Source organism: Mchenga conophoros, linkage group LG7 (genome assembly GCF_057382185.1).
Source record: "Mchenga conophoros isolate Kocher_MC1m ecotype Shallow Benthic linkage group LG7, M_conophoros_male_GT1.1, whole genome shotgun sequence".
In the NCBI taxonomy this organism is placed as follows: Eukaryota; Metazoa; Chordata; class Actinopteri; order Cichliformes; family Cichlidae; genus Mchenga; species Mchenga conophoros.
The window spans coordinates 17,299,750-17,324,632 of NC_140532.1; the positions used below are offsets into that span (position 1 = coordinate 17,299,750).

Genomic DNA, 24,883 nt, shown 5'->3' on the forward strand with positions numbered 1-24,883 from the left:
TATCTTATCTTATCTTATCTTATCTTATCTTATCTTATCTTATCTTATCTTATCTTATCTTTTCTTATCTAACAGAATCAACCTTTTGGGATTTAGTTACCTGGATGATTGAGCATGCACCAATACATAACTGGACCCAGTTTGTACTTTTGTTCAAAGGGAGTTACACACCACAGTGTAAGAAATCTTCAGTTTGTGTTCCAAGTTTCATACATAAAAACCCTTATCCTTCTACAAAATATTATACTCGTTCCAAAAATAGTAAATATAGCCACATCTGTGTGTGAAACACAACATTTCTAATATGATTAGATCAAATTTGCTCTGTCCTGAAAAAAGAGTGACACATCCAGTTGTATAAAACCTTTTTCTATAGACATTAGCACACACTCCAACAGGTTTTCATCCACTTGAACCCAAAAAGTCATTGCTCAGGACCCCAAACTTTCTAAATGTAATGCTTCCTTTGATGACAACAATGTTTTTCAGTTTCTGAAATGCAATTGCAGAAAACCTGAGCTCTGCTATTTTCATCTGGAATGGCTTATTCTTTGTAGAAAGGTTTTTCTACTCATATATTATCCATCTGATCTGATAAACTTGGATAAAGAATCACAATCTAAGATTACAATATACAGGAGTGATTGTTAGTAAAAGTGGGTTTCTGCATAGCTGTGTAGATATTTCCTTAAACATCAGAAGTCATTTACAATGAATGATTTGATCAAAACTATCTGTGAAAAAATGTTACTGATAAACTTCAACAATAAAAGTAAATTTGACATTAAAATCAAGAACTTTTCTGACTGACCCCAAACTTTTGAGCAGTAGTGTGTATTGTATGCATGTATGTAACTGTGTCTGATCAGGATTTTGTCACCAATTTATAACAAAGAGTGAATTTTTAAAGCGTATTTGTTAACAAATATTGAGTTGAGCTATTCCAACGCTAAAGGTAAACTCTCCCTAACAAGTCCACTTTATTGTGTGTTGATAAATTTTCTCTTATTAGTGGCTCATGGTTGCTTAAAGCCTATGTCTGCACTTGAGCACAGAGGCAGAGCATCATTCATCCTGCCAGCTGCCTATCCTGGTAGCATTTCAAGGACGACCGACTCCAGTTTCTCTGCAGCAGAACAGCTCATGACTGTTTAACAGTCTCTCCCTGTCCTGATACTCTGATACCATCTGCTGTCATCAAAAACCATACAGCTCAAAAGTTTGAGGAGAATCGGAAACGTCTTGTTTTCTAAATACAGTCAAATTTGATTTGATGTTTAGTTGCTCCTAATTATGTCAAGAAATGTAAATGTTTAACAGCAACATTGATCATAAATCATGAATGAGTTTGTATGGAATATCTACACAGGTGCACAGAGGCCCATTTTCAGCAGTAATACCTCCTGTGTTACAGCGGTACATTATCTTATCTAATGTTACTTTCTCATGTGTACAGCCCAACTTCTCAGTCAAAAAACCTTTTTACAAAGATATTAGCACAGATTAAAACAACTACAGTGATGAAAGAAAGAATCAGTTTTGCATCAATAGTGTCTGAATCATCAGATTTTCTCTTCCTAATCTAACTGGACCCATCTGGATGTAGCGTTTCCAATGGGAGAAACGTTTCGTCACTCATCCAAGTGACTTCTTCAGTCACTCAGGCCGAAGAAGTCACTTGGATGACACTGAAAATGCTGCGTCCAGATAAACTCTGTGTATATAGTGTATTATCTTACTTATTTTATATTTGTTTGTATTTATTTGTATTTCTTGTATTTTCCTTCTGCTATCTGTACCTGAGCTGAGGTAACGCAAAATTTCACCGCTGTGGGATCAATAAAGTCTTATCCTTTCTTATCTTATCTTATCTTATCTAACAGAATCAACCTTTTGGGATTTAGTTACCTGGATGATTGAGCATGCACCAATACATAACTGGACCCAGTTTGCACTTTTGTTCAAAGGGAGTTACACACCACAGTGTAAGAAATCTTCAGTTTGTGTTCCAAGTTTCATACATAAAAACCCTTATCCTTCTACAAAATATTATACTCATTCCAAAAATAGTAAATATAGCCACATCTGTGTGTGAAACACAACATTTCTAATATGATTAGATCAAATTTGCTCTGTCCTGAAAAAAGAGTGACACATCCAGTTGTATAAAACCTTTTTCTATAGACATTAGCACACACTCCAACAGGTTTTCATCCACTTGAACCCAAAAAGTCATTGCTCAGGACCCCAAACTTTCTAAATGTAATGCTTCCTTTGATGACAACAATGTTTTTCAGTTTCTGAAATGCAATTGCAGAAAACCTGAGCTCTGCTATTTTCATCTGGAATGGCTTATTCTTTGTAGAAAGGTTTTTCTACTCATATATTATCCATCTGATCTGATAAACTTGGATAAAGAATCACAATCTAAGATTACAATATACAGGAGTGATTGTTAGTAAAAGTGGGTTTCTGCATAGCTGTGTAGATATTTCCTTAAACATCAGAAGTCATTTACAATGAATGATTTGATCAAAACTATCTGTGAAAAAATGTTACTGATAAACTTCAACAATAAAAGTAAATTTGACATTAAAATCAAGAACTTTTCTGACTGACCCCAAACTTTTGAGCAGTAGTGTGTATTGTATGCATGTATGTAACTGTGTCTGATCAGGATTTTGTCACCAGTTTATAACAAAGAGTGAATTTTTAAAGCGTATTTGTTAACAAATATTGAGTTGAGCTATTCCAACGCTAAAGGTAAACTCTCCCTAACAAGTCCACTTTATTGTGTGTTGATAAATTTTCTCTTATTAGTGGCTCATGGTTGCTTAAAGCCTATGTCTGCACTTGAGCACAGAGGCAGAGCATCATTCATCCTGCCAGCTGCCTATCCTGGTAGCATTTCAAGGACGACCGACTCCAGTTTCTCTGCAGCAGAACAGCTCATAACTGTTTAACAGTCTCTCCCTGTCCTGATACTCTGATACCATCTGCTGTCATCAAAAACCATACAGCTCAAAAGTTTGAGGAGAATCGGAAACGTCTTGTTTTCTAAATACAGTCAAATTTGATTTGATGTTTAGTCGCTCCTAATTATGTCAAGAAATGTAAATGTTTAACAGTAACATTGATCATAAATCATGAATGAGTTTGTATGGAATATCTACACAGGTGCACAGAGGCCCATTTTCAGCAGTAATACCTCCTGTGTTACAGCGGTACATTATCTTATCTAATGTTACTTTCTCATGTGTACAGTCCAACTTCTCAGTCAAAAAACCTTTTTACAAAGATATTAGCACAGATTAAAACAACTACAGTGATGAAAGAAAGAATCAGTTTTGCATCAATAGTGTCTGAATCATCAGATTTTCTCTTCCTAATCTAACTGGACCCATCTGGATGTAGCGTTTCCAATGGGAGAAACGTTTCGTCACTCATCCAAGTGACTTCTTCAGTCACTCAGGCCGAAGAAGTCACTTGGATGACACTGAAAACGCTGCGTCCAGATAAACTCTGTGTATATAGTGTATTATCTTACTTATTTTATATTTGTTTGTATTTATTTGTATTTCTTGTATTTTCCTTCTGCTATCTGTACCTGAGCTGAGGTAACGCAAAATTTCACCGCTGTGGGATCAATAAAGTCTTATCCTTTCTTATCTTATCTTATCTTATCTTATCTTATCTTATCTTATCTTATCTTATCTTATCTTATCTTTTCTTATCTAACAGAATCAACCTTTTGGGATTTAGTTACCTGGATGATTGAGCATGCACCAATACATAACTGGACCCAGTTTGTACTTTTGTTCAAAGGGAGTTACACACCACAGTGTAAGAAATCTTCAGTTTGTGTTCCAAGTTTCATACATAAAAACCCTTATCCTTCTACAAAATATTATACTCGTTCCAAAAATAGTAAATATAGCCACATCTGTGTGTGAAACACAACATTTCTAATATGATTAGATCAAATTTGCTCTGTCCTGAAAAAAGAGTGACACATCCAGTTGTATAAAACCTTTTTCTATAGACATTAGCACACACTCCAACAGGTTTTCATCCACTTGAACCCAAAAAGTCATTGCTCAGGACCCCAAACTTTCTAAATGTAATGCTTCCTTTGATGACAACAATGTTTTTCAGTTTCTGAAATGCAATTGCAGAAAACCTGAGCTCTGCTATTTTCATCTGGAATGGCTTATTCTTTGTAGAAAGGTTTTTCTACTCATATATTATCCATCTGATCTGATAAACTTGGATAAAGAATCACAATCTAAGATTACAATATACAGGAGTGATTGTTAGTAAAAGTGGGTTTCTGCATAGCTGTGTAGATATTTCCTTAAACATCAGAAGTCATTTACAATGAATGATTTGATCAAAACTATCTGTGAAAAAATGTTACTGATAAACTTCAACAATAAAAGTAAATTTGACATTAAAATCAAGAACTTTTCTGACTGACCCCAAACTTTTGAGCAGTAGTGTGTATTGTATGCATGTATGTAACTGTGTCTGATCAGGATTTTGTCACCAATTTATAACAAAGAGTGAATTTTTAAAGCGTATTTGTTAACAAATATTGAGTTGAGCTATTCCAACGCTAAAGGTAAACTCTCCCTAACAAGTCCACTTTATTGTGTGTTGATAAATTTTCTCTTATTAGTGGCTCATGGTTGCTTAAAGCCTATGTCTGCACTTGAGCACAGAGGCAGAGCATCATTCATCCTGCCAGCTGCCTATCCTGGTAGCATTTCAAGGACGACCGACTCCAGTTTCTCTGCAGCAGAACAGCTCATGACTGTTTAACAGTCTCTCCCTGTCCTGATACTCTGATACCATCTGCTGTCATCAAAAACCATACAGCTCAAAAGTTTGAGGAGAATCGGAAACGTCTTGTTTTCTAAATACAGTCAAATTTGATTTGATGTTTAGTTGCTCCTAATTATGTCAAGAAATGTAAATGTTTAACAGCAACATTGATCATAAATCATGAATGAGTTTGTATGGAATATCTACACAGGTGCACAGAGGCCCATTTTCAGCAGTAATACCTCCTGTGTTACAGCGGTACATTATCTTATCTAATGTTACTTTCTCATGTGTACAGCCCAACTTCTCAGTCAAAAAACCTTTTTACAAAGATATTAGCACAGATTAAAACAACTACAGTGATGAAAGAAAGAATCAGTTTTGCATCAATAGTGTCTGAATCATCAGATTTTCTCTTCCTAATCTAACTGGACCCATCTGGATGTAGCGTTTCCAATGGGAGAAACGTTTCGTCACTCATCCAAGTGACTTCTTCAGTCACTCAGGCCGAAGAAGTCACTTGGATGACACTGAAAATGCTGCGTCCAGATAAACTCTGTGTATATAGTGTATTATCTTACTTATTTTATATTTGTTTGTATTTATTTGTATTTCTTGTATTTTCCTTCTGCTATCTGTACCTGAGCTGAGGTAACGCAAAATTTCACCGCTGTGGGATCAATAAAGTCTTATCCTTTCTTATCTTATCTTATCTTATCTAACAGAATCAACCTTTTGGGATTTAGTTACCTGGATGATTGAGCATGCACCAATACATAACTGGACCCAGTTTGCACTTTTGTTCAAAGGGAGTTACACACCACAGTGTAAGAAATCTTCAGTTTGTGTTCCAAGTTTCATACATAAAAACCCTTATCCTTCTACAAAATATTATACTCATTCCAAAAATAGTAAATATAGCCACATCTGTGTGTGAAACACAACATTTCTAATATGATTAGATCAAATTTGCTCTGTCCTGAAAAAAGAGTGACACATCCAGTTGTATAAAACCTTTTTCTATAGACATTAGCACACACTCCAACAGGTTTTCATCCACTTGAACCCAAAAAGTCATTGCTCAGGACCCCAAACTTTCTAAATGTAATGCTTCCTTTGATGACAACAATGTTTTTCAGTTTCTGAAATGCAATTGCAGAAAACCTGAGCTCTGCTATTTTCATCTGGAATGGCTTATTCTTTGTAGAAAGGTTTTTCTACTCATATATTATCCATCTGATCTGATAAACTTGGATAAAGAATCACAATCTAAGATTACAATATACAGGAGTGATTGTTAGTAAAAGTGGGTTTCTGCATAGCTGTGTAGATATTTCCTTAAACATCAGAAGTCATTTACAATGAATGATTTGATCAAAACTATCTGTGAAAAAATGTTACTGATAAACTTCAACAATAAAAGTAAATTTGACATTAAAATCAAGAACTTTTCTGACTGACCCCAAACTTTTGAGCAGTAGTGTGTATTGTATGCATGTATGTAACTGTGTCTGATCAGGATTTTGTCACCAATTTATAACAAAGAGTGAATTTTTAAAGCGTATTTGTTAACAAATATTGAGTTGAGCTATTCCAACGCTAAAGGTAAACTCTCCCTAACAAGTCCACTTTATTGTGTGTTGATAAATTTTCTCTTATTAGTGGCTCATGGTTGCTTAAAGCCTATGTCTGCACTTGAGCACAGAGGCAGAGCATCATTCATCCTGCCAGCTGCCTATCCTGGTAGCATTTCAAGGACGACCGACTCCAGTTTCTCTGCAGCAGAACAGCTCATGACTGTTTAACAGTCTCTCCCTGTCCTGATACTCTGATACCATCTGCTGTCATCAAAAACCATACAGCTCAAAAGTTTGAGGAGAATCGGAAACGTCTTGTTTTCTAAATACAGTCAAATTTGATTTGATGTTTAGTTGCTCCTAATTATGTCAAGAAATGTAAATGTTTAACAGCAACATTGATCATAAATCATGAATGAGTTTGTATGGAATATCTACACAGGTGCACAGAGGCCCATTTTCAGCAGTAATACCTCCTGTGTTACAGCGGTACATTATCTTATCTAATGTTACTTTCTCATGTGTACAGCCCAACTTCTCAGTCAAAAAACCTTTTTACAAAGATATTAGTACAGATTAAAACAACTACAGTGATGAAAGAAAGAATCAGTTTTGCATCAATAGTGTCTGAATCATCAGATTTTCTCTTCCTAATCTAACTGGACCCATCTGGATGTAGCGTTTCCAATGGGAGAAACGTTTCGTCACTCATCCAAGTGACTTCTTCAGTCACTCAGGCCGAAGAAGTCACTTGGATGACACTGAAAATGCTGCGTCCAGATAAACTCTGTGTATATAGTGTATTATCTTACTTATTTTATATTTGTTTGTATTTATTTGTATTTCTTGTATTTTCCTTCTGCTATCTGTACCTGAGCTGAGGTAACGCAAAATTTCACCGCTGTGGGATCAATAAAGTCTTATCCTTTCTTATCTTATCTTATCTTATCTTATCTTATCTTATCTTATCTTATCTTATCTTATCTTATCTTATCTTATCTTATCTTATCTTTTCTTATCTAACAGAATCAACCTTTTGGGATTTAGTTACCTGGATGATTGAGCATGCACCAATACATAACTGGACCCAGTTTGCACTTTTGTTCAAAGGGAGTTACACACCACAGTGTAAGAAATCTTCAGTTTGTGTTCCAAGTTTCATACATAAAAACCCTTATCCTTCTACAAAATATTATACTCGTTCCAAAAATAGTAAATATAGCCACATCTGTGTGTGAAACACAACATTTCTAATATGATTAGATCAAATTTGCTCTGTCCTGAAAAAAGAGTGACACATCCAGTTGTATAAAACCTTTTTCTATAGACATTAGCACACACTCCAACAGGTTTTCATCCACTTGAACCCAAAAAGTCATTGCTCAGGACCCCAAACTTTCTAAATGTAATGCTTCCTTTGATGACAACAATGTTTTTCAGTTTCTGAAATGCAATTGCAGAAAACCTGAGCTCTGCTATTTTCATCTGGAATGGCTTATTCTTTGTAGAAAGGTTTTTCTACTCATATATTATCCATCTGATCTGATAAACTTGGATAAAGAATCACAATCTAAGATTACAATATACAGGAGTGATTGTTAGTAAAAGTGGGTTTCTGCATAGCTGTGTAGATATTTCCTTAAACATCAGAAGTCATTTACAATGAATGATTTGATCAAAACTATCTGTGAAAAAATGTTACTGATAAACTTCAACAATAAAAGTAAATTTGACATTAAAATCAAGAACTTTTCTGACTGACCCCAAACTTTTGAGCAGTAGTGTGTATTGTATGCATGTATGTAACTGTGTCTGATCAGGATTTTGTCACCAGTTTATAACAAAGAGTGAATTTTTAAAGCGTATTTGTTAACAAATATTGAGTTGAGCTATTCCAACGCTAAAGGTAAACTCTCCCTAACAAGTCCACTTTATTGTGTGTTGATAAATTTTCTCTTATTAGTGGCTCATGGTTGCTTAAAGCCTATGTCTGCACTTGAGCACAGAGGCAGAGCATCATTCATCCTGCCAGCTGCCTATCCTGGTAGCATTTCAAGGACGACCGACTCCACTTTCTCTGCAGCAGAACAGCTCATAACTGTTTAACAGTCTCTCCCTGTCCTGATACTCTGATACCATCTGCTGTCATCAAAAACCATACAGCTCAAAAGTTTGAGGAGAATCGGAAACGTCTTGTTTTCTAAATACAGTCAAATTTGATTTGATGTTTAGTCGCTCCTAATTATGTCAAGAAATGTAAATGTTTAACAGTAACATTGATCATAAATCATGAATGAGTTTGTATGGAATATCTACACAGGTGCACAGAGGCCCATTTTCAGCAGTAATACCTCCTGTGTTACAGCGGTACATTATCTTATCTATTGTTACTTTCTCATGTGTACAGCCCAACTTCTCAGTCAAAAAACCTTTTTACAAAGATATTAGCACAGATTAAAACAACTACAGTGATGAAAGAAAGAATCAGTTTTGCATCAATAGTGTCTGAATCATCAGATTTTCTCTTCCTAATCTAACTGGACCCATCTGGATGTAGCGTTTCCAATGGGAGAAACGTTTCGTCACTCATCCAAGTGACTTCTTCAGTCACTCAGGCCGAAGAAGTCACTTGGATGACACTGAAAATGCTGCGTCCAGATAAACTCTGTGTATATAGTGTATTATCTTACTTATTTTATATTTGTTTGTATTTATTTGTATTTCTTGTATTTTCCTTCTGCTATCTGTACCTGAGCTGAGGTAACGCAAAATTTCACCGCTGTGGGATCAATAAAGTCTTATCCTTTCTTATCTTATCTTATCTTATCTTATCTTATCTTATCTTATCTTATCTTATCTTATCTTTTCTTATCTAACAGAATCAACCTTTTGGGATTTAGTTACCTGGATGATTGAGCATGCACCAATACATAACTGGACCCAGTTTGCACTTTTGTTCAAAGGGAGTTACACACCACAGTGTAAGAAATCTTCAGTTTGTGTTCCAAGTTTCATACATAAAAACCCTTATCCTTCTACAAAATATTATACTCGTTCCAAAAATAGTAAATATAGCCACATCTGTGTGTGAAACACAACATTTCTAATATGATTAGATCAAATTTGCTCTGTCCTGAAAAAAGAGTGACACATCCAGTTGTATAAAACCCTTTTCTATAGACATTAGCACACACTCCAACAGGTTTTCATCCACTTGAACCCAAAAAGTCATTGCTCAGGACCCCAAACTTTCTAAATGTAATGCTTCCTTTGATGACAACAATGTTTTTCAGTTTCTGAAATGCAATTGCAGAAAACCTGAGCTCTGCTATTTTCATCTGGAATGGCTTATTCTTTGTAGAAAGGTTTTTCTACTCATATATTATCCATCTGATCTGATAAACTTGGATAAAGAATCACAATCTAAGATTACAATATACAGGAGTGATTGTTAGTAAAAGTGGGTTTCTGCATAGCTGTGTAGATATTTCCTTAAACATCAGAAGTCATTTACAATGAATGATTTGATCAAAACTATCTGTGAAAAAATGTTACTGATAAACTTCAACAATAAAAGTAAATTTGACATTAAAATCAAGAACTTTTCTGACTGACCCCAAACTTTTGAGCAGTAGTGTGTATTGTATGCATGTATGTAACTGTGTCTGATCAGGATTTTGTCACCAGTTTATAACAAAGAGTGAATTTTTAAAGCGTATTTGTTAACAAATATTGAGTTGAGCTATTCCAACGCTAAAGGTAAACTCTCCCTAACAAGTCCACTTTATTGTGTGTTGATAAATTTTCTCTTATTAGTGGCTCATGGTTGCTTAAAGCCTATGTCTGCACTTGAGCACAGAGGCAGAGCATCATTCATCCTGCCAGCTGCCTATCCTGGTAGCATTTCAAGGACGACCGACTCCAGTTTCTCTGCAGCAGAACAGCTCATAACTGTTTAACAGTCTCTCCCTGTCCTGATACTCTGATACCATCTGCTGTCATCAAAAACCATACAGCTCAAAAGTTTGAGGAGAATCGGAAACGTCTTGTTTTCTAAATACAGTCAAATTTGATTTGATGTTTAGTCGCTCCTAATTATGTCAAGAAATGTAAATGTTTAACAGTAACATTGATCATAAATCATGAATGAGTTTGTATGGAATATCTACACAGGTGCACAGAGGCCCATTTTCAGCAGTAATACCTCCTGTGTTACAGCGGTACATTATCTTATCTAATGTTACTTTCTCATGTGTACAGTCCAACTTCTCAGTCAAAAAACCTTTTTACAAAGATATTAGCACAGATTAAAACAACTACAGTGATGAAAGAAAGAATCAGTTTTGCATCAATAGTGTCTGAATCATCAGATTTTCTCTTCCTAATCTAACTGGACCCATCTGGATGTAGCGTTTCCAATGGGAGAAACGTTTCGTCACTCATCCAAGTGACTTCTTCAGTCACTCAGGCCGAAGAAGTCACTTGGATGACACTGAAAACGCTGCGTCCAGATAAACTCTGTGTATATAGTGTATTATCTTACTTATTTTATATTTGTTTGTATTTATTTGTATTTCTTGTATTTTCCTTCTGCTATCTGTACCTGAGCTGAGGTAACGCAAAATTTCACCGCTGTGGGATCAATAAAGTCTTATCCTTTCTTATCTTATCTTATCTTATCTTATCTTATCTTATCTTATCTTATCTTATCTTATCTTATCTTATCTTATCTTATCTTATCTTTTCTTATCTAACAGAATCAACCTTTTGGGATTTAGTTACCTGGATGATTGAGCATGCACCAATACATAACTGGACCCAGTTTGCACTTTTGTTCAAAGGGAGTTACACACCACAGTGTAAGAAATCTTCAGTTTGTGTTCCAAGTTTCATACATAAAAACCCTTATCCTTCTACAAAATATTATACTCGTTCCAAAAATAGTAAATATAGCCACATCTGTGTGTGAAACACAACATTTCTAATATGATTAGATCAAATTTGCTCTGTCCTGAAAAAAGAGTGACACATCCAGTTGTATAAAACCTTTTTCTATAGACATTAGCACACACTCCAACAGGTTTTCATCCACTTGAACCCAAAAAGTCATTGCTCAGGACCCCAAACTTTCTAAATGTAATGCTTCCTTTGATGACAACAATGTTTTTCAGTTTCTGAAATGCAATTGCAGAAAACCTGAGCTCTGCTATTTTCATCTGGAATGGCTTATTCTTTGTAGAAAGGTTTTTCTACTCATATATTATCCATCTGATCTGATAAACTTGGATAAAGAATCACAATCTAAGATTACAATATACAGGAGTGATTGTTAGTAAAAGTGGGTTTCTGCATAGCTGTGTAGATATTTCCTTAAACATCAGAAGTCATTTACAATGAATGATTTGATCAAAACTATCTGTGAAAAAATGTTACTGATAAACTTCAACAATAAAAGTAAATTTGACATTAAAATCAAGAACTTTTCTGACTGACCCCAAACTTTTGAGCAGTAGTGTGTATTGTATGCATGTATGTAACTGTGTCTGATCAGGATTTTGTCACCAATTTATAACAAAGAGTGAATTTTTAAAGCGTATTTGTTAACAAATATTGAGTTGAGCTATTCCAACGCTAAAGGTAAACTCTCCCTAACAAGTCCACTTTATTGTGTGTTGATAAATTTTCTCTTATTAGTGGCTCATGGTTGCTTAAAGCCTATGTCTGCACTTGAGCACAGAGGCAGAGCATCATTCATCCTGCCAGCTGCCTATCCTGGTAGCATTTCAAGGACGACCGACTCCAGTTTCTCTGCAGCAGAACAGCTCATGACTGTTTAACAGTCTCTCCCTGTCCTGATACTCTGATACCATCTGCTGTCATCAAAAACCATACAGCTCAAAAGTTTGAGGAGAATCGGAAACGTCTTGTTTTCTAAATACAGTCAAATTTGATTTGATGTTTAGTTGCTCCTAATTATGTCAAGAAATGTAAATGTTTAACAGCAACATTGATCATAAATCATGAATGAGTTTGTATGGAATATCTACACAGGTGCACAGAGGCCCATTTTCAGCAGTAATACCTCCTGTGTTACAGCGGTACATTATCTTATCTAATGTTACTTTCTCATGTGTACAGCCCAACTTCTCAGTCAAAAAACCTTTTTACAAAGATATTAGCACAGATTAAAACAACTACAGTGATGAAAGAAAGAATCAGTTTTGCATCAATAGTGTCTGAATCATCAGATTTTCTCTTCCTAATCTAACTGGACCCATCTGGATGTAGCGTTTCCAATGGGAGAAACGTTTCGTCACTCATCCAAGTGACTTCTTCAGTCACTCAGGCCGAAGAAGTCACTTGGATGACACTGAAAATGCTGCGTCCAGATAAACTCTGTGTATATAGTGTATTATCTTACTTATTTTATATTTGTTTGTATTTATTTGTATTTCTTGTATTTTCCTTCTGCTATCTGTACCTGAGCTGAGGTAACGCAAAATTTCACCGCTGTGGGATCAATAAAGTCTTATCCTTTCTTATCTTATCTTATCTTATCTTATCTTATCTTATCTTATCTAACAGAATCAACCTTTTGGGATTTAGTTACCTGGATGATTGAGCATGCACCAATACATAACTGGACCCAGTTTGCACTTTTGTTCAAAGGGAGTTACACACCACAGTGTAAGAAATCTTCAGTTTGTGTTCCAAGTTTCATACATAAAAACCCTTATCCTTCTACAAAATATTATACTCATTCCAAAAATAGTAAATATAGCCACATCTGTGTGTGAAACACAACATTTCTAATATGATTAGATCAAATTTGCTCTGTCCTGAAAAAAGAGTGACACATCCAGTTGTATAAAACCTTTTTCTATAGACATTAGCACACACTCCAACAGGTTTTCATCCACTTGAACCCAAAAAGTCATTGCTCAGGACCCCAAACTTTCTAAATGTAATGCTTCCTTTGATGACAACAATGTTTTTCAGTTTCTGAAATGCAATTGCAGAAAACCTGAGCTCTGCTATTTTCATCTGGAATGGCTTATTCTTTGTAGAAAGGTTTTTCTACTCATATATTATCCATCTGATCTGATAAACTTGGATAAAGAATCACAATCTAAGATTACAATATACAGGAGTGATTGTTAGTAAAAGTGGGTTTCTGCATAGCTGTGTAGATATTTCCTTAAACATCAGAAGTCATTTACAATGAATGATTTGATCAAAACTATCTGTGAAAAAATGTTACTGATAAACTTCAACAATAAAAGTAAATTTGACATTAAAATCAAGAACTTTTCTGACTGACCCCAAACTTTTGAGCAGTAGTGTGTATTGTATGCATGTATGTAACTGTGTCTGATCAGGATTTTGTCACCAATTTATAACAAAGAGTGAATTTTTAAAGCGTATTTGTTAACAAATATTGAGTTGAGCTATTCCAACGCTAAAGGTAAACTCTCCCTAACAAGTCCACTTTATTGTGTGTTGATAAATTTTCTCTTATTAGTGGCTCATGGTTGCTTAAAGCCTATGTCTGCACTTGAGCACAGAGGCAGAGCATCATTCATCCTGCCAGCTGCCTATCCTGGTAGCATTTCAAGGACGACCGACTCCAGTTTCTCTGCAGCAGAACAGCTCATGACTGTTTAACAGTCTCTCCCTGTCCTGATACTCTGATACCATCTGCTGTCATCAAAAACCATACAGCTCAAAAGTTTGAGGAGAATCGGAAACGTCTTGTTTTCTAAATACAGTCAAATTTGATTTGATGTTTAGTTGCTCCTAATTATGTCAAGAAATGTAAATGTTTAACAGCAACATTGATCATAAATCATGAATGAGTTTGTATGGAATATCTACACAGGTGCACAGAGGCCCATTTTCAGCAGTAATACCTCCTGTGTTACAGCGGTACATTATCTTATCTAATGTTACTTTCTCATGTGTACAGCCCAACTTCTCAGTCAAAAAACCTTTTTACAAAGATATTAGTACAGATTAAAACAACTACAGTGATGAAAGAAAGAATCAGTTTTGCATCAATAGTGTCTGAATCATCAGATTTTCTCTTCCTAATCTAACTGGACCCATCTGGATGTAGCGTTTCCAATGGGAGAAACGTTTCGTCACTCATCCAAGTGACTTCTTCAGTCACTCAGGCCGAAGAAGTCACTTGGATGACACTGAAAATGCTGCGTCCAGATAAACTCTGTGTATATAGTGTATTATCTTACTTATTTTATATTTGTTTGTATTTATTTGTATTTCTTGTATTTTCCTTCTGCTATCTGTACCTGAGCTGAGGTAACGCAAAATTTCACCGCTGTGGGATCAATAAAGTCTTATCCTTTCTTATCTTATCTTATCTTATCTTATCTTATCTTATCTTATCTTATCTTATCTTATCTTATCTTATCTTATCTTATCTTTTCTTATCTAACAGAATCAACCTTTTGGGATTTAGTTACCTGGATGATTGAGCATGCACCAATACATAACTGGACCCAGTTTGCACTTTTGTTCAAAGGGAGTTACACACCACAGTGTAAGAAATCTTCAGTTTGTGTTCCAAGTTTCATACATAAAAACCCTTATCCTTCTACAAAATATTATACTCGTTCCAAAAATAGTAAATATAGCCACATCTGTGTGTGAAACACAACATTTCTAATATGATTAGATCAAATTTGCTCTGTCCTGAAAAAAGAGTGACACATCCAGTTGTATAAAACCTTTTTCTATAGACATTAGCACACACTCCAACAGGTTTTCATCCACTTGAACCCAAAAAGTCATTGCTCAGGACCCCAAACTTTCTAAATGTAATGCTTCCTTTGATGACAACAATGTTTTTCAGTTTCTGAAATGCAATTGCAGAAAACCTGAGCTCTGCTATTTTCATCTGGAATGGCTTATTCTTTGTAGAAAGGTTTTTCTACTCATATATTATCCATCTGATCTGATAAACTTGGATAAAGAATCACAATCTAAGATTACAATATACAGGAGTGATTGTTAGTAAAAGTGGGTTTCTGCATAGCTGTGTAGATATTTCCTTAAACATCAGAAGTCATTTACAATGAATGATTTGATCAAAACTATCTGTGAAAAAATGTTACTGATAAACTTCAACAATAAAAGTAAATTTGACATTAAAATCAAGAACTTTTCTGACTGACCCCAAACTTTTGAGCAGTAGTGTGTATTGTATGCATGTATGTAACTGTGTCTGATCAGGATTTTGTCACCAGTTTATAACAAAGAGTGAATTTTTAAAGCGTATTTGTTAACAAATATTGAGTTGAGCTATTCCAACGCTAAAGGTAAACTCTCCCTAACAAGTCCACTTTATTGTGTGTTGATAAATTTTCTCTTATTAGTGGCTCATGGTTGCTTAAAGCCTATGTCTGCACTTGAGCACAGAGGCAGAGCATCATTCATCCTGCCAGCTGCCTATCCTGGTAGCATTTCAAGGACGACCGACTCCACTTTCTCTGCAGCAGAACAGCTCATAACTGTTTAACAGTCTCTCCCTGTCCTGATACTCTGATACCATCTGCTGTCATCAAAAACCATACAGCTCAAAAGTTTGAGGAGAATCGGAAACGTCTTGTTTTCTAAATACAGTCAAATTTGATTTGATGTTTAGTCGCTCCTAATTATGTCAAGAAATGTAAATGTTTAACAGTAACATTGATCATAAATCATGAATGAGTTTGTATGGAATATCTACACAGGTGCACAGAGGCCCATTTTCAGCAGTAATACCTCCTGTGTTACAGCGGTACATTATCTTATCTATTGTTACTTTCTCATGTGTACAGCCCAACTTCTCAGTCAAAAAACCTTTTTACAAAGATATTAGCACAGATTAAAACAACTACAGTGATGAAAGAAAGAATCAGTTTTGCATCAATAGTGTCTGAATCATCAGATTTTCTCTTCCTAATCTAACTGGACCCATCTGGATGTAGCGTTTCCAATGGGAGAAACGTTTCGTCACTCATCCAAGTGACTTCTTCAGTCACTCAGGCCGAAGAAGTCACTTGGATGACACTGAAAATGCTGCGTCCAGATAAACTCTGTGTATATAGTGTATTATCTTACTTATTTTATATTTGTTTGTATTTATTTGTATTTCTTGTATTTTCCTTCTGCTATCTGTACCTGAGCTGAGGTAACGCAAAATTTCACCGCTGTGGGATCAATAAAGTCTTATCCTTTCTTATCTTATCTTATCTTATCTTATCTTATCTTATCTTATCTTATCTTATCTTATCTTATCTTATCTTTTCTTATCTAACAGAATCAACCTTTTGGGATTTAGTTACCTGGATGATTGAGCATGCACCAATACATAACTGGACCCAGTTTGCACTTTTGTTCAAAGGGAGTTACACACCACAGTGTAAGAAATCTTCAGTTTGTGTTCCAAGTTTCATACATAAAAACCCTTATCCTTCTACAAAATATTATACTCGTTCCAAAAATAGTAAATATAGCCACATCTGTGTGTGAAACACAACATTTCTAATATGATTAGATCAAATTTGCTCTGTCCTGAAAAAAGAGTGACACATCCAGTTGTATAAAACCCTTTTCTATAGACATTAGCACACACTCCAACAGGTTTTCATCCACTTGAACCCAAAAAGTCATTGCTCAGGACCCCAAACTTTCTAAATGTAATGCTTCCTTTGATGACAACAATGTTTTTCAGTTTCTGAAATGCAATTGCAGAAAACCTGAGCTCTGCTATTTTCATCTGGAATGGCTTATTCTTTGTAGAAAGGTTTTTCTACTCATATATTATCCATCTGATCTGATAAACTTGGATAAAGAATCACAATCTAAGATTACAATATACAGGAGTGATTGTTAGTAAAAGTGGGTTTCTGCATAGCTGTGTAGATATTTCCTTAAACATCAGAAGTCATTTACAATGAATGATTTGATCAAAACTATCTGTGAAAAAATGTTACTGATAAACTTCAACAATAAAAGTAAATTTGACATTAAAATCAAGAACTTTTCTGACTGACCCCAAACTTTTGAGCAGTAGTGTGTATTGTATGCATGTATGTAACTGTGTCTGATCAGGATTTTGTCACCAGTTTATAACAAAGAGTGAATTTTTAAAGCGTATTTGTTAACAAATATTGAGTTGAGCTATTCCAACGCTAAAGGTAAACTCTCCCTAACAAGTCCACTTTATTGTGTGTTGATAAATTTTCTCTTATTAGTGGCTCATGGTTGCTTAAAGCCTATGTCTGCACTTGAGCACAGAGGCAGAGCATCATTCATCCTGCCAGCTGCCTATCCTGGTAGCATTTCAAGGACGACCGACTCCACTTTCTCTGCAGCAGAACAGCTCATAACTGTTTAACAGTCTCTCCCTGTCCTGATACTCTGATACCATCTGCTGTCATCAAAAACCATACAGCTCAAAAGTTTGAGGAGAATCGGAAACGTCTTGTTTTCTAAATACAGTCAAATTTGATTTGATGTTTAGTCGCTCCTAATTATGTCAAGAAATGTAAATGTTTAACAGTAACATTGATCATAAATCATGAATGAGTTTGTATGGAATATCTACACAGGTGCACAGAGGCCCATTTTCAGCAGTAATACCTCCTGTGTTACAGCGGTACATTATCTTATCTAATGTTACGTTTTCATATGTACAGCCCAACTTCTCAGTCAAAAATTATCTTATCAGGACCCCAAACTTTCTAAATGTAAGGCTCCTTTTAATGAGAACAATGTTTTTCAGATTCTGAAATGTAATTGCATAAAACTTGAGCTATGCTATTTTCATCTGGAATGGCTTCAAGGGCCCGGCAACCTGTTGATTAATTTGCAATAGCACAGGTGTGTCTTCCATTTATAAAAGCTGACGTTTAAATCGACTAACAGATTACAGCATTAACAGTCCCATTAGTACTGAAGGAAGCTGCGAAGTTATTAAACATTTGACACACTAAGTATTTGAGAAGAAACAAGAAACCTCTCTTCAAATTTCTGTAGTATTTGCCAAAAGCATTGTGCTGAGTAAGAAACAATCACTTTTCTTAACATTAATATTGGGATCATCCTATTTTAGGGCGTTAAAATAACTAAATGAATTCTTCTTTTTATCAGCACAATAGTTTTCAGGCTTGTCAATGCACTTACCGAAAAGATGTTTCTAATGACAGATTAGCCTTTTTCACAGCAGTGTGTTATGTCTTTGTGTACTCACGGTTTTTAAGCTGCCCTCTTGTACTCTTTCTTGATACACAGTTACCTCTGCTCCATCTTTCTGCCGTCTTCTCTCTCCTCATCATGCCCCACCACATGTCCTGTCTTCTGATGCAGTGCCACCAGCTGCCTTTCTTCTGCTTCAAGTTGTATTAGCAAAAATCACAAAGGTGAAATAAATCAGGAAACTGTAAACAAAAGCCTAACACACTTTTTCACATATTAACAAAATGCACTGTGTGCAAACATTTTTTTTCTTTTACTTACCCACTAAAGTATCAACATCAACCCTTCAGTCAAAATACTAGCCTGAGTACCACAAAGGAAACCCTTTTAATTGCACTATGTAGACACATAACATGTACCAAGTGTTTTTTTAAAAAAAAGATTTACAAATTAAAGCTATCTAGTGTAAGAAAAAACAACTGATTTGAAAAAAAAACTGACAAGTCTCTGAAAATATCTCAACTGTTTTTTAGTAACTAAAAGAAAAAATCACTTTACTGAAGAATTAATGTTGGGAAAGTAATTTTAGTCTTTATCTAGCATAATATAGGAAGATTAAACAGAAAAAAGATAGGTAAAAACAATTTTATGGTCTTACCTTTCCAAAGGTGGTTGAAGATCTGCGATCAGAATTCTGTGCTTCTGCAGATGCAATAAGCTTCAGCTCCATGGTGACGTCAATTTAAAGATAAACATCATCAACATAACTCTGTTGATGATGTTTATCTTTAAATAGACCCTCACAGTTACCTCTGCTCCATCTTTCTGCCGTCTTCTCTCTCCTCATCATGCCCCACCACATGTCCTGTCTTCTGATGCAGTGCCACCAGCTGCCTTTCTTCTGCTTCAAGTTGTATTAGCAAAAATCACAAAGGTGAAATAAATCAGGAAACTGTAAACAAAAGCCTAACACACTTTTTCATATATTAACAAAATGCACTGTGTGCAAACATTTTTTTTCTTTTACTTACCCACTAAAGTATCAACATCAACCCTTCAGTCAAAATACTAGCCTGAGTACCACAAAGGAAACCCTTTTAATTGCACTATGTAGACACATAACATGTACCAAGTGTTTTTAAAAAAAAAAGATTTACAAATTAAAGCTATCTAGTGTAAGAAAAAACAACTGATTTGAAAAAAAACTGACAAGTCTCTGAAAATATCTCAACTGTTTTTTAGTAACTAAAAGAAAAAATCACTTTACTGAAGAATTAATGTTGGGAAAGTAATTTTAGTCTTTATCTAGCATAATATAGGAAGATTAAACAGAAAAAAGATAGGTAAAAACAATTTTATGGTCTTACCTTTCCAAAGGTGGTTGAAGATCTGCGATCAGAATTCTGTGCTTCTGCAGATGCAATAAGCTTCAGCTCCATGGTGACGTCAATTTAAAGATAAACATCATCAACATAACTCTGTTGATGATGTTTATCTTTAAATAGACCCTCTCTGATCCTGCAAAGTAACCTCTTAGCCGCCATCACTGTAGTTCATTCTGCACTGGAGCAATGGTCACAGTGACTGATATATGTAGTTTCAGCACTTTTCATCCCATAGAAATCAGCTGATCTTCAATGTGCCTCTTTGACATATATTTATACCTTCACACTTTACAGGGTGCAGGAGCGGGCTGATTAAAGCTTTTATTCTCACCTCATTCTAAAAATAATATGTACAAGTGGACTCAAAAAAGCAATGTGATGAACAGCTGTCTGCACTGATTTTTACTGTTTAGTCGTATATATGTTTACATCGCGTGTGTGTGTGTGATGGCCTCGGGGTCTCTATCTCCACTTCCAGGTCTTTATTTGTTAATTGCCTCGTTGTGATTGGTTTTGTATATTATCACTGACAGCAAAGAATAAGTTTAGAAGAATCATTTTACAGGATGGTTGTTCACAGGCTGAAGAACAATGGTCACTACAACAATTCGCTTCTCCAAAGGCTCGTGCCTCTCTGTTGCTGTACCCCAAGATTTGATTCAATGACCCAGTACAAGAAAACTTGAAAATCACTTTGATATCTCGCAAATTAACTCTACAAGATCAAAAAGGAGTCAAACAGGTTTCCTTTATTAAACGAATCATAAATGAAATCACATTTATATGAAATTCAAAGAAATATCCTTTACATACTGTCTGTCTCTCTGTGAAAGTCCATGTTGACATACACTACTTGAATGCATGCCTAAAGGTGCAAACATTAAACTAATGCAGATTACAGATATTCAGACAGCAGGCCAAACAAGAATGCTAATGACATTAAATTAAATATTAATAACTGATTTGATTAGCAAAAGGCTTAGAAACACATTAAAAGTTCAAAATTGCTATATTGTTCATGTATTTTGAAGCTGGAGCTGCACTCATTAATTAAAGCGCTGCAGCTGGGACAGGCAAACAGGAACTATGATACAGACTGGAACAACTTTAAAGAACAAATAAGACTAACAGGCAGCAGAACGAAATTGTGGAATGAAATAAATGGAATAAAAAACAAATGATCTGGGTGGACAAGATATCATAATGACCTGAAAATGGGGTCATCTTTTCCATTGGGTGTTTTCACCTCTTCCCCGCAGGTGCTACAAACATATCACTGCTCCTCTTTGTGAGCTCTCGTGTGTCTTTTCAAGTTTGAAATCTTTACTGAATTCTCTTCCACAGTTGCTGCATGAACAATGCTTCTCACCAGAGTGGACTCACTGATGTATTATCAGTTTAGCTTCACACCAAAAAGCTTTTCACTTTCCACAGCACATTTTGCAGGCTTTTCACTCGCATCAGCTTTACTCTGGCTCTCTGACACAGGAGCATTTTCCACTCTGCTGCTGTGACTTCTGTTTCCGTCACGTTTCCTTTTCTACAGCTCTGCTTTTAGAGATGATGCCGAGCCCACAGACTTTCTTTTTTTCTTTTTTCGGCTCTCTGGTTTGGGGGATTTTCCAGACAGGGTCCGGTTACAGTTTTGCTCTTCATCTCTGCGAACGCGTTCTTTGTAAGTAGGAGTCACCATAAAGGTAGAAGTCGGCTGCCACACTGCAAAGCGCTCTCCCTCCTGACTGGTGCAAAGTTCCTTCTGTTTCTTTTTAATTGGCGGCAGGTTTGTTTTCTGCTGGTACAGACTGGACCTCCTTTCATGGTTACAGAACTGTCGTCCATGTCGGCCTATCTTTTTCTTACAGACACGCTTTTGTGGGGGGTTGGAGGAGACAAATGGAGAAAAATCCCCCAAAAAGGTTATGGCAGAAAAACACACATCTGTGTGTATGAATGCATATTTTGGAAGCATACAAGGTCTTAAATAATCAGGCCCCATGTTATCTTAATGACCTTATAGTACCATATCACCCCATTAGAGCACTTCGCACTCACTCTGCAGGCCTACTTGTTGTTCCTAGGGTATTTAAAAGTAGAATGGGAGGGAGAGCCTGTAGTTTTCAGGCCCCTCTTCTGTGGAACCAGCTTCCAGTTTGGATTAAGGAGACAGACACTATCTCTACTTTTAAGATTAGGCTTAAAACTTTCCTTTTTGCTAAAGCATACAGTTAGGGCAGGATCAGGTGACCCTGAATCCTCCCTTAGTTATGCTGCAACAGGCATAGGCTGCTGGGGGACTCCCATGATGCACTGAGTTTTTCCTTTTCAGTCACCTTTCTCACTCACTATGTGTTAATAGACTTCTCTGCATTGAATCGTACTTGTTATTAATCTGTGGCTCTCTTCCACAGCATGTCTTTATCCTGTCTTCCTTCTCTCACCCCAACCGGTTGCAGCAGATGGCCGCCCCTCCCTGAGACTGGTTCTGCCAATTTCTTCCTGTTAAAAGGGAGTTTTTCCTTCTGAGTGCTGCCAAAGTGCTTGCTCATCGGGGGTCATTTGATTGTTGGGTTTTTCTCTGTATGTATTATTGTAGGGCCTGCCTAACAATATAAAGCGCCTTGAGGCGACTGTTGTTGTGATTTGGCGCTGTATAAATAAATTGAATTGAAATTGAATTGAAGCGTGAAAGAGCCATCCAGGAAGAAAACAGACCAGTACCTGATCTCACTATGACAGGTTATAGCAGTTTTTCCTCAGCAAATCCTGTTTCTTTAATAGTTTTTAGTGGAGGGGACAAATGCATGATGTCTAAACATTGTGGGGACATGCTCTCTCCATCTCACTGATAGCTTTATGCCTGTTTCTCTTCTAAATCAGGCTTTTCAGGGTATGGGGAAAATACCTTCTGGAAAATAAAGATGGTGGCTGTATCCCAATTCAGGGTGTGCAGCCTTAAAGGCCGCATTTTAAGGCCGATTACGTCACAGTGGCGCGCCGAAGGCTGTCCCAATTTGAAGGCTGCTCGAAATGCATCCCTCAAATGTGTCCTTCGTTTCCCTGAATTTTAAGGCTGTGGCAGTGTAGACTTTGTGGCCCAACATATCCCACAATTCATAGCGCGGCAGTCGGTGTGGATAATTTTGCCGCAAACGGCAGAAGCGGAGCGGCCGAAGAGTAAACTGTGAAAAGTAAGTACTAAATATTATGTCACTTATTTATGTGCAAATGTTTAATAATGAGGAACATTAAAACATTACTGTTGGCCACATGTCGGCAAAGTTATTTGCCATTAGCGATGTTTGTACTTTCAGCGTTTATTTGGTTTTAAAGCCTTTAAAATATAATAATACAATAGTCGACCTTAATCTTACAGAGAATGTGATGATTTTGTGGATAATTAAAGTCAGTCATATATCCACAAACACAACAAGCTGAAAGTCAGTGATGCTGCTCGGTTTGCAGTCCTGAATATCACGGCACAAGCAGGATCCACTGCACTGTTAATGTTAGCTATGTTATATTGCTGCCTCTGTTCGGTGGTGTCGAGCCAAACGGACTTTAACGTGTGTTTGAACGAGCTGACGGTTCACTCGTTAAGCTGAAAGAAAGATGCTTTAATCACAGGAGTCACACATAGAATAGAATAGAATAGAATAGAATAGAATAGAATAGAATAGAATTCAACTTTATTGTCATTGCACATGCACAGGTACAGGGCAACGAAATGCAGTTTGCATCCATCCAGAAGTGCTTTAGTGATATAGATATATTACAATATATATTAGCAATAATATAGATATGTGAGTATATTACAGAACATGTGTCCACTGTACCATCTGGGAACTCTTCTTGTTTAGCACTCGTAACTATTTATACCTAGAAAGGCTGAGGATGCCATTTTTACCCCATAGAAATGAAGTGTTGTAAAATAACATTTGGGGTATGCCAGATCTGGTATTTAAACTGTTGTAATTACTTACTGGCCTATAATCTGTGAAACGTATCTCAAAGAATATTATTTGTATGTACAATACTTGGTCTCACAGCAGGTCGTGACATAAGCTATGTATTTGTGTTTCTGGCCATGAATATCTCAACAGTATTTTGTCAACCCACGATTTTTGTATCAGTGTGCTCTCATGCTCTCGTGTCCTCTTTGAAAAGCAAAGGAAGTCTGCATCTAAAAGTCGAAGGAGTGGTGGAGGATTAAGTTGGCAGACTGTCACACCAGGTCATTTTTGTTGATAGAAAAATACGTTATTTGTTTAGGGGTACACATTAAAAAGTTCTTGATTATCTTGATTATTCCAAAAATATGGTTTCATCTAAAATATAACAATTTATGTTGATGGACACAAAAAAGATTTTGTTACGATTTCACAAATTTTCTAGAGACAGGGCTGAACAATACCAAATCATTTTGGGCCAGAAAGAATATCTCTGTTACAAACTCGCAGCCGCAGTCAGCTTTAAGGCAAAGTGACTTTTAAATACCTTCTTTATTAAGGTAAAAAATTTAACTGCCATTAAAAATGTCTTTTCAAGTGAGATCCAGCCATGAGGGTGGCAGAAACTGCAACAAATGTAGCATCAGAGTTTTATATAGATATTTTACATGGGACTGGATTGATTATAATACAGGTACAGTAACGCTGAGTCATAAATATGTTAACAGTGTAGCAGTGGTAGTGGTAATTATGCATTTTTACATTAAAAAAGTAAGTACTTCATATATTCCTTTGTTAGCTGACAGTTCTTCATACCTACTATGTGTCCTCTTATCTCTGGTTTCTGGGTGACCTTCAGCAGTTGGTGAGTACTGATCTCCTTCTGATACTGGAGGATCCTTTTTTCAACTTCTGAGGAGATTTCCTCAGCAACAGCAGCTAGTCTCTC

The 24,883-nt window shown here is 36.0% G+C and overlaps 1 protein-coding gene across 1 annotated transcript in view; it reads right to left on the bottom strand.

The window, feature by feature from the left end:
- The window catches only part of LOC146569935 (uncharacterized), an 85,034-nt gene extending 64,993 nt beyond the window's left edge, over positions 1-20,041 (bottom strand). The window contains exons 1-4 of the mRNA XM_085281384.1: positions 19,970-20,041; positions 19,413-19,506; positions 19,261-19,304; positions 18,703-18,796 (exon numbers count right to left, since the gene is read on the bottom strand). Of these exons, the coding sequence (XP_085137510.1) occupies positions 18,703-18,796; positions 19,261-19,304; positions 19,413-19,506; positions 19,970-20,041 (304 nt within the window). The remainder of the gene's footprint in view (positions 1-18,702; positions 18,797-19,260; positions 19,305-19,412; positions 19,507-19,969) is intronic.
- Positions 20,042-24,883: the final 4,842 nt, after the last annotated feature.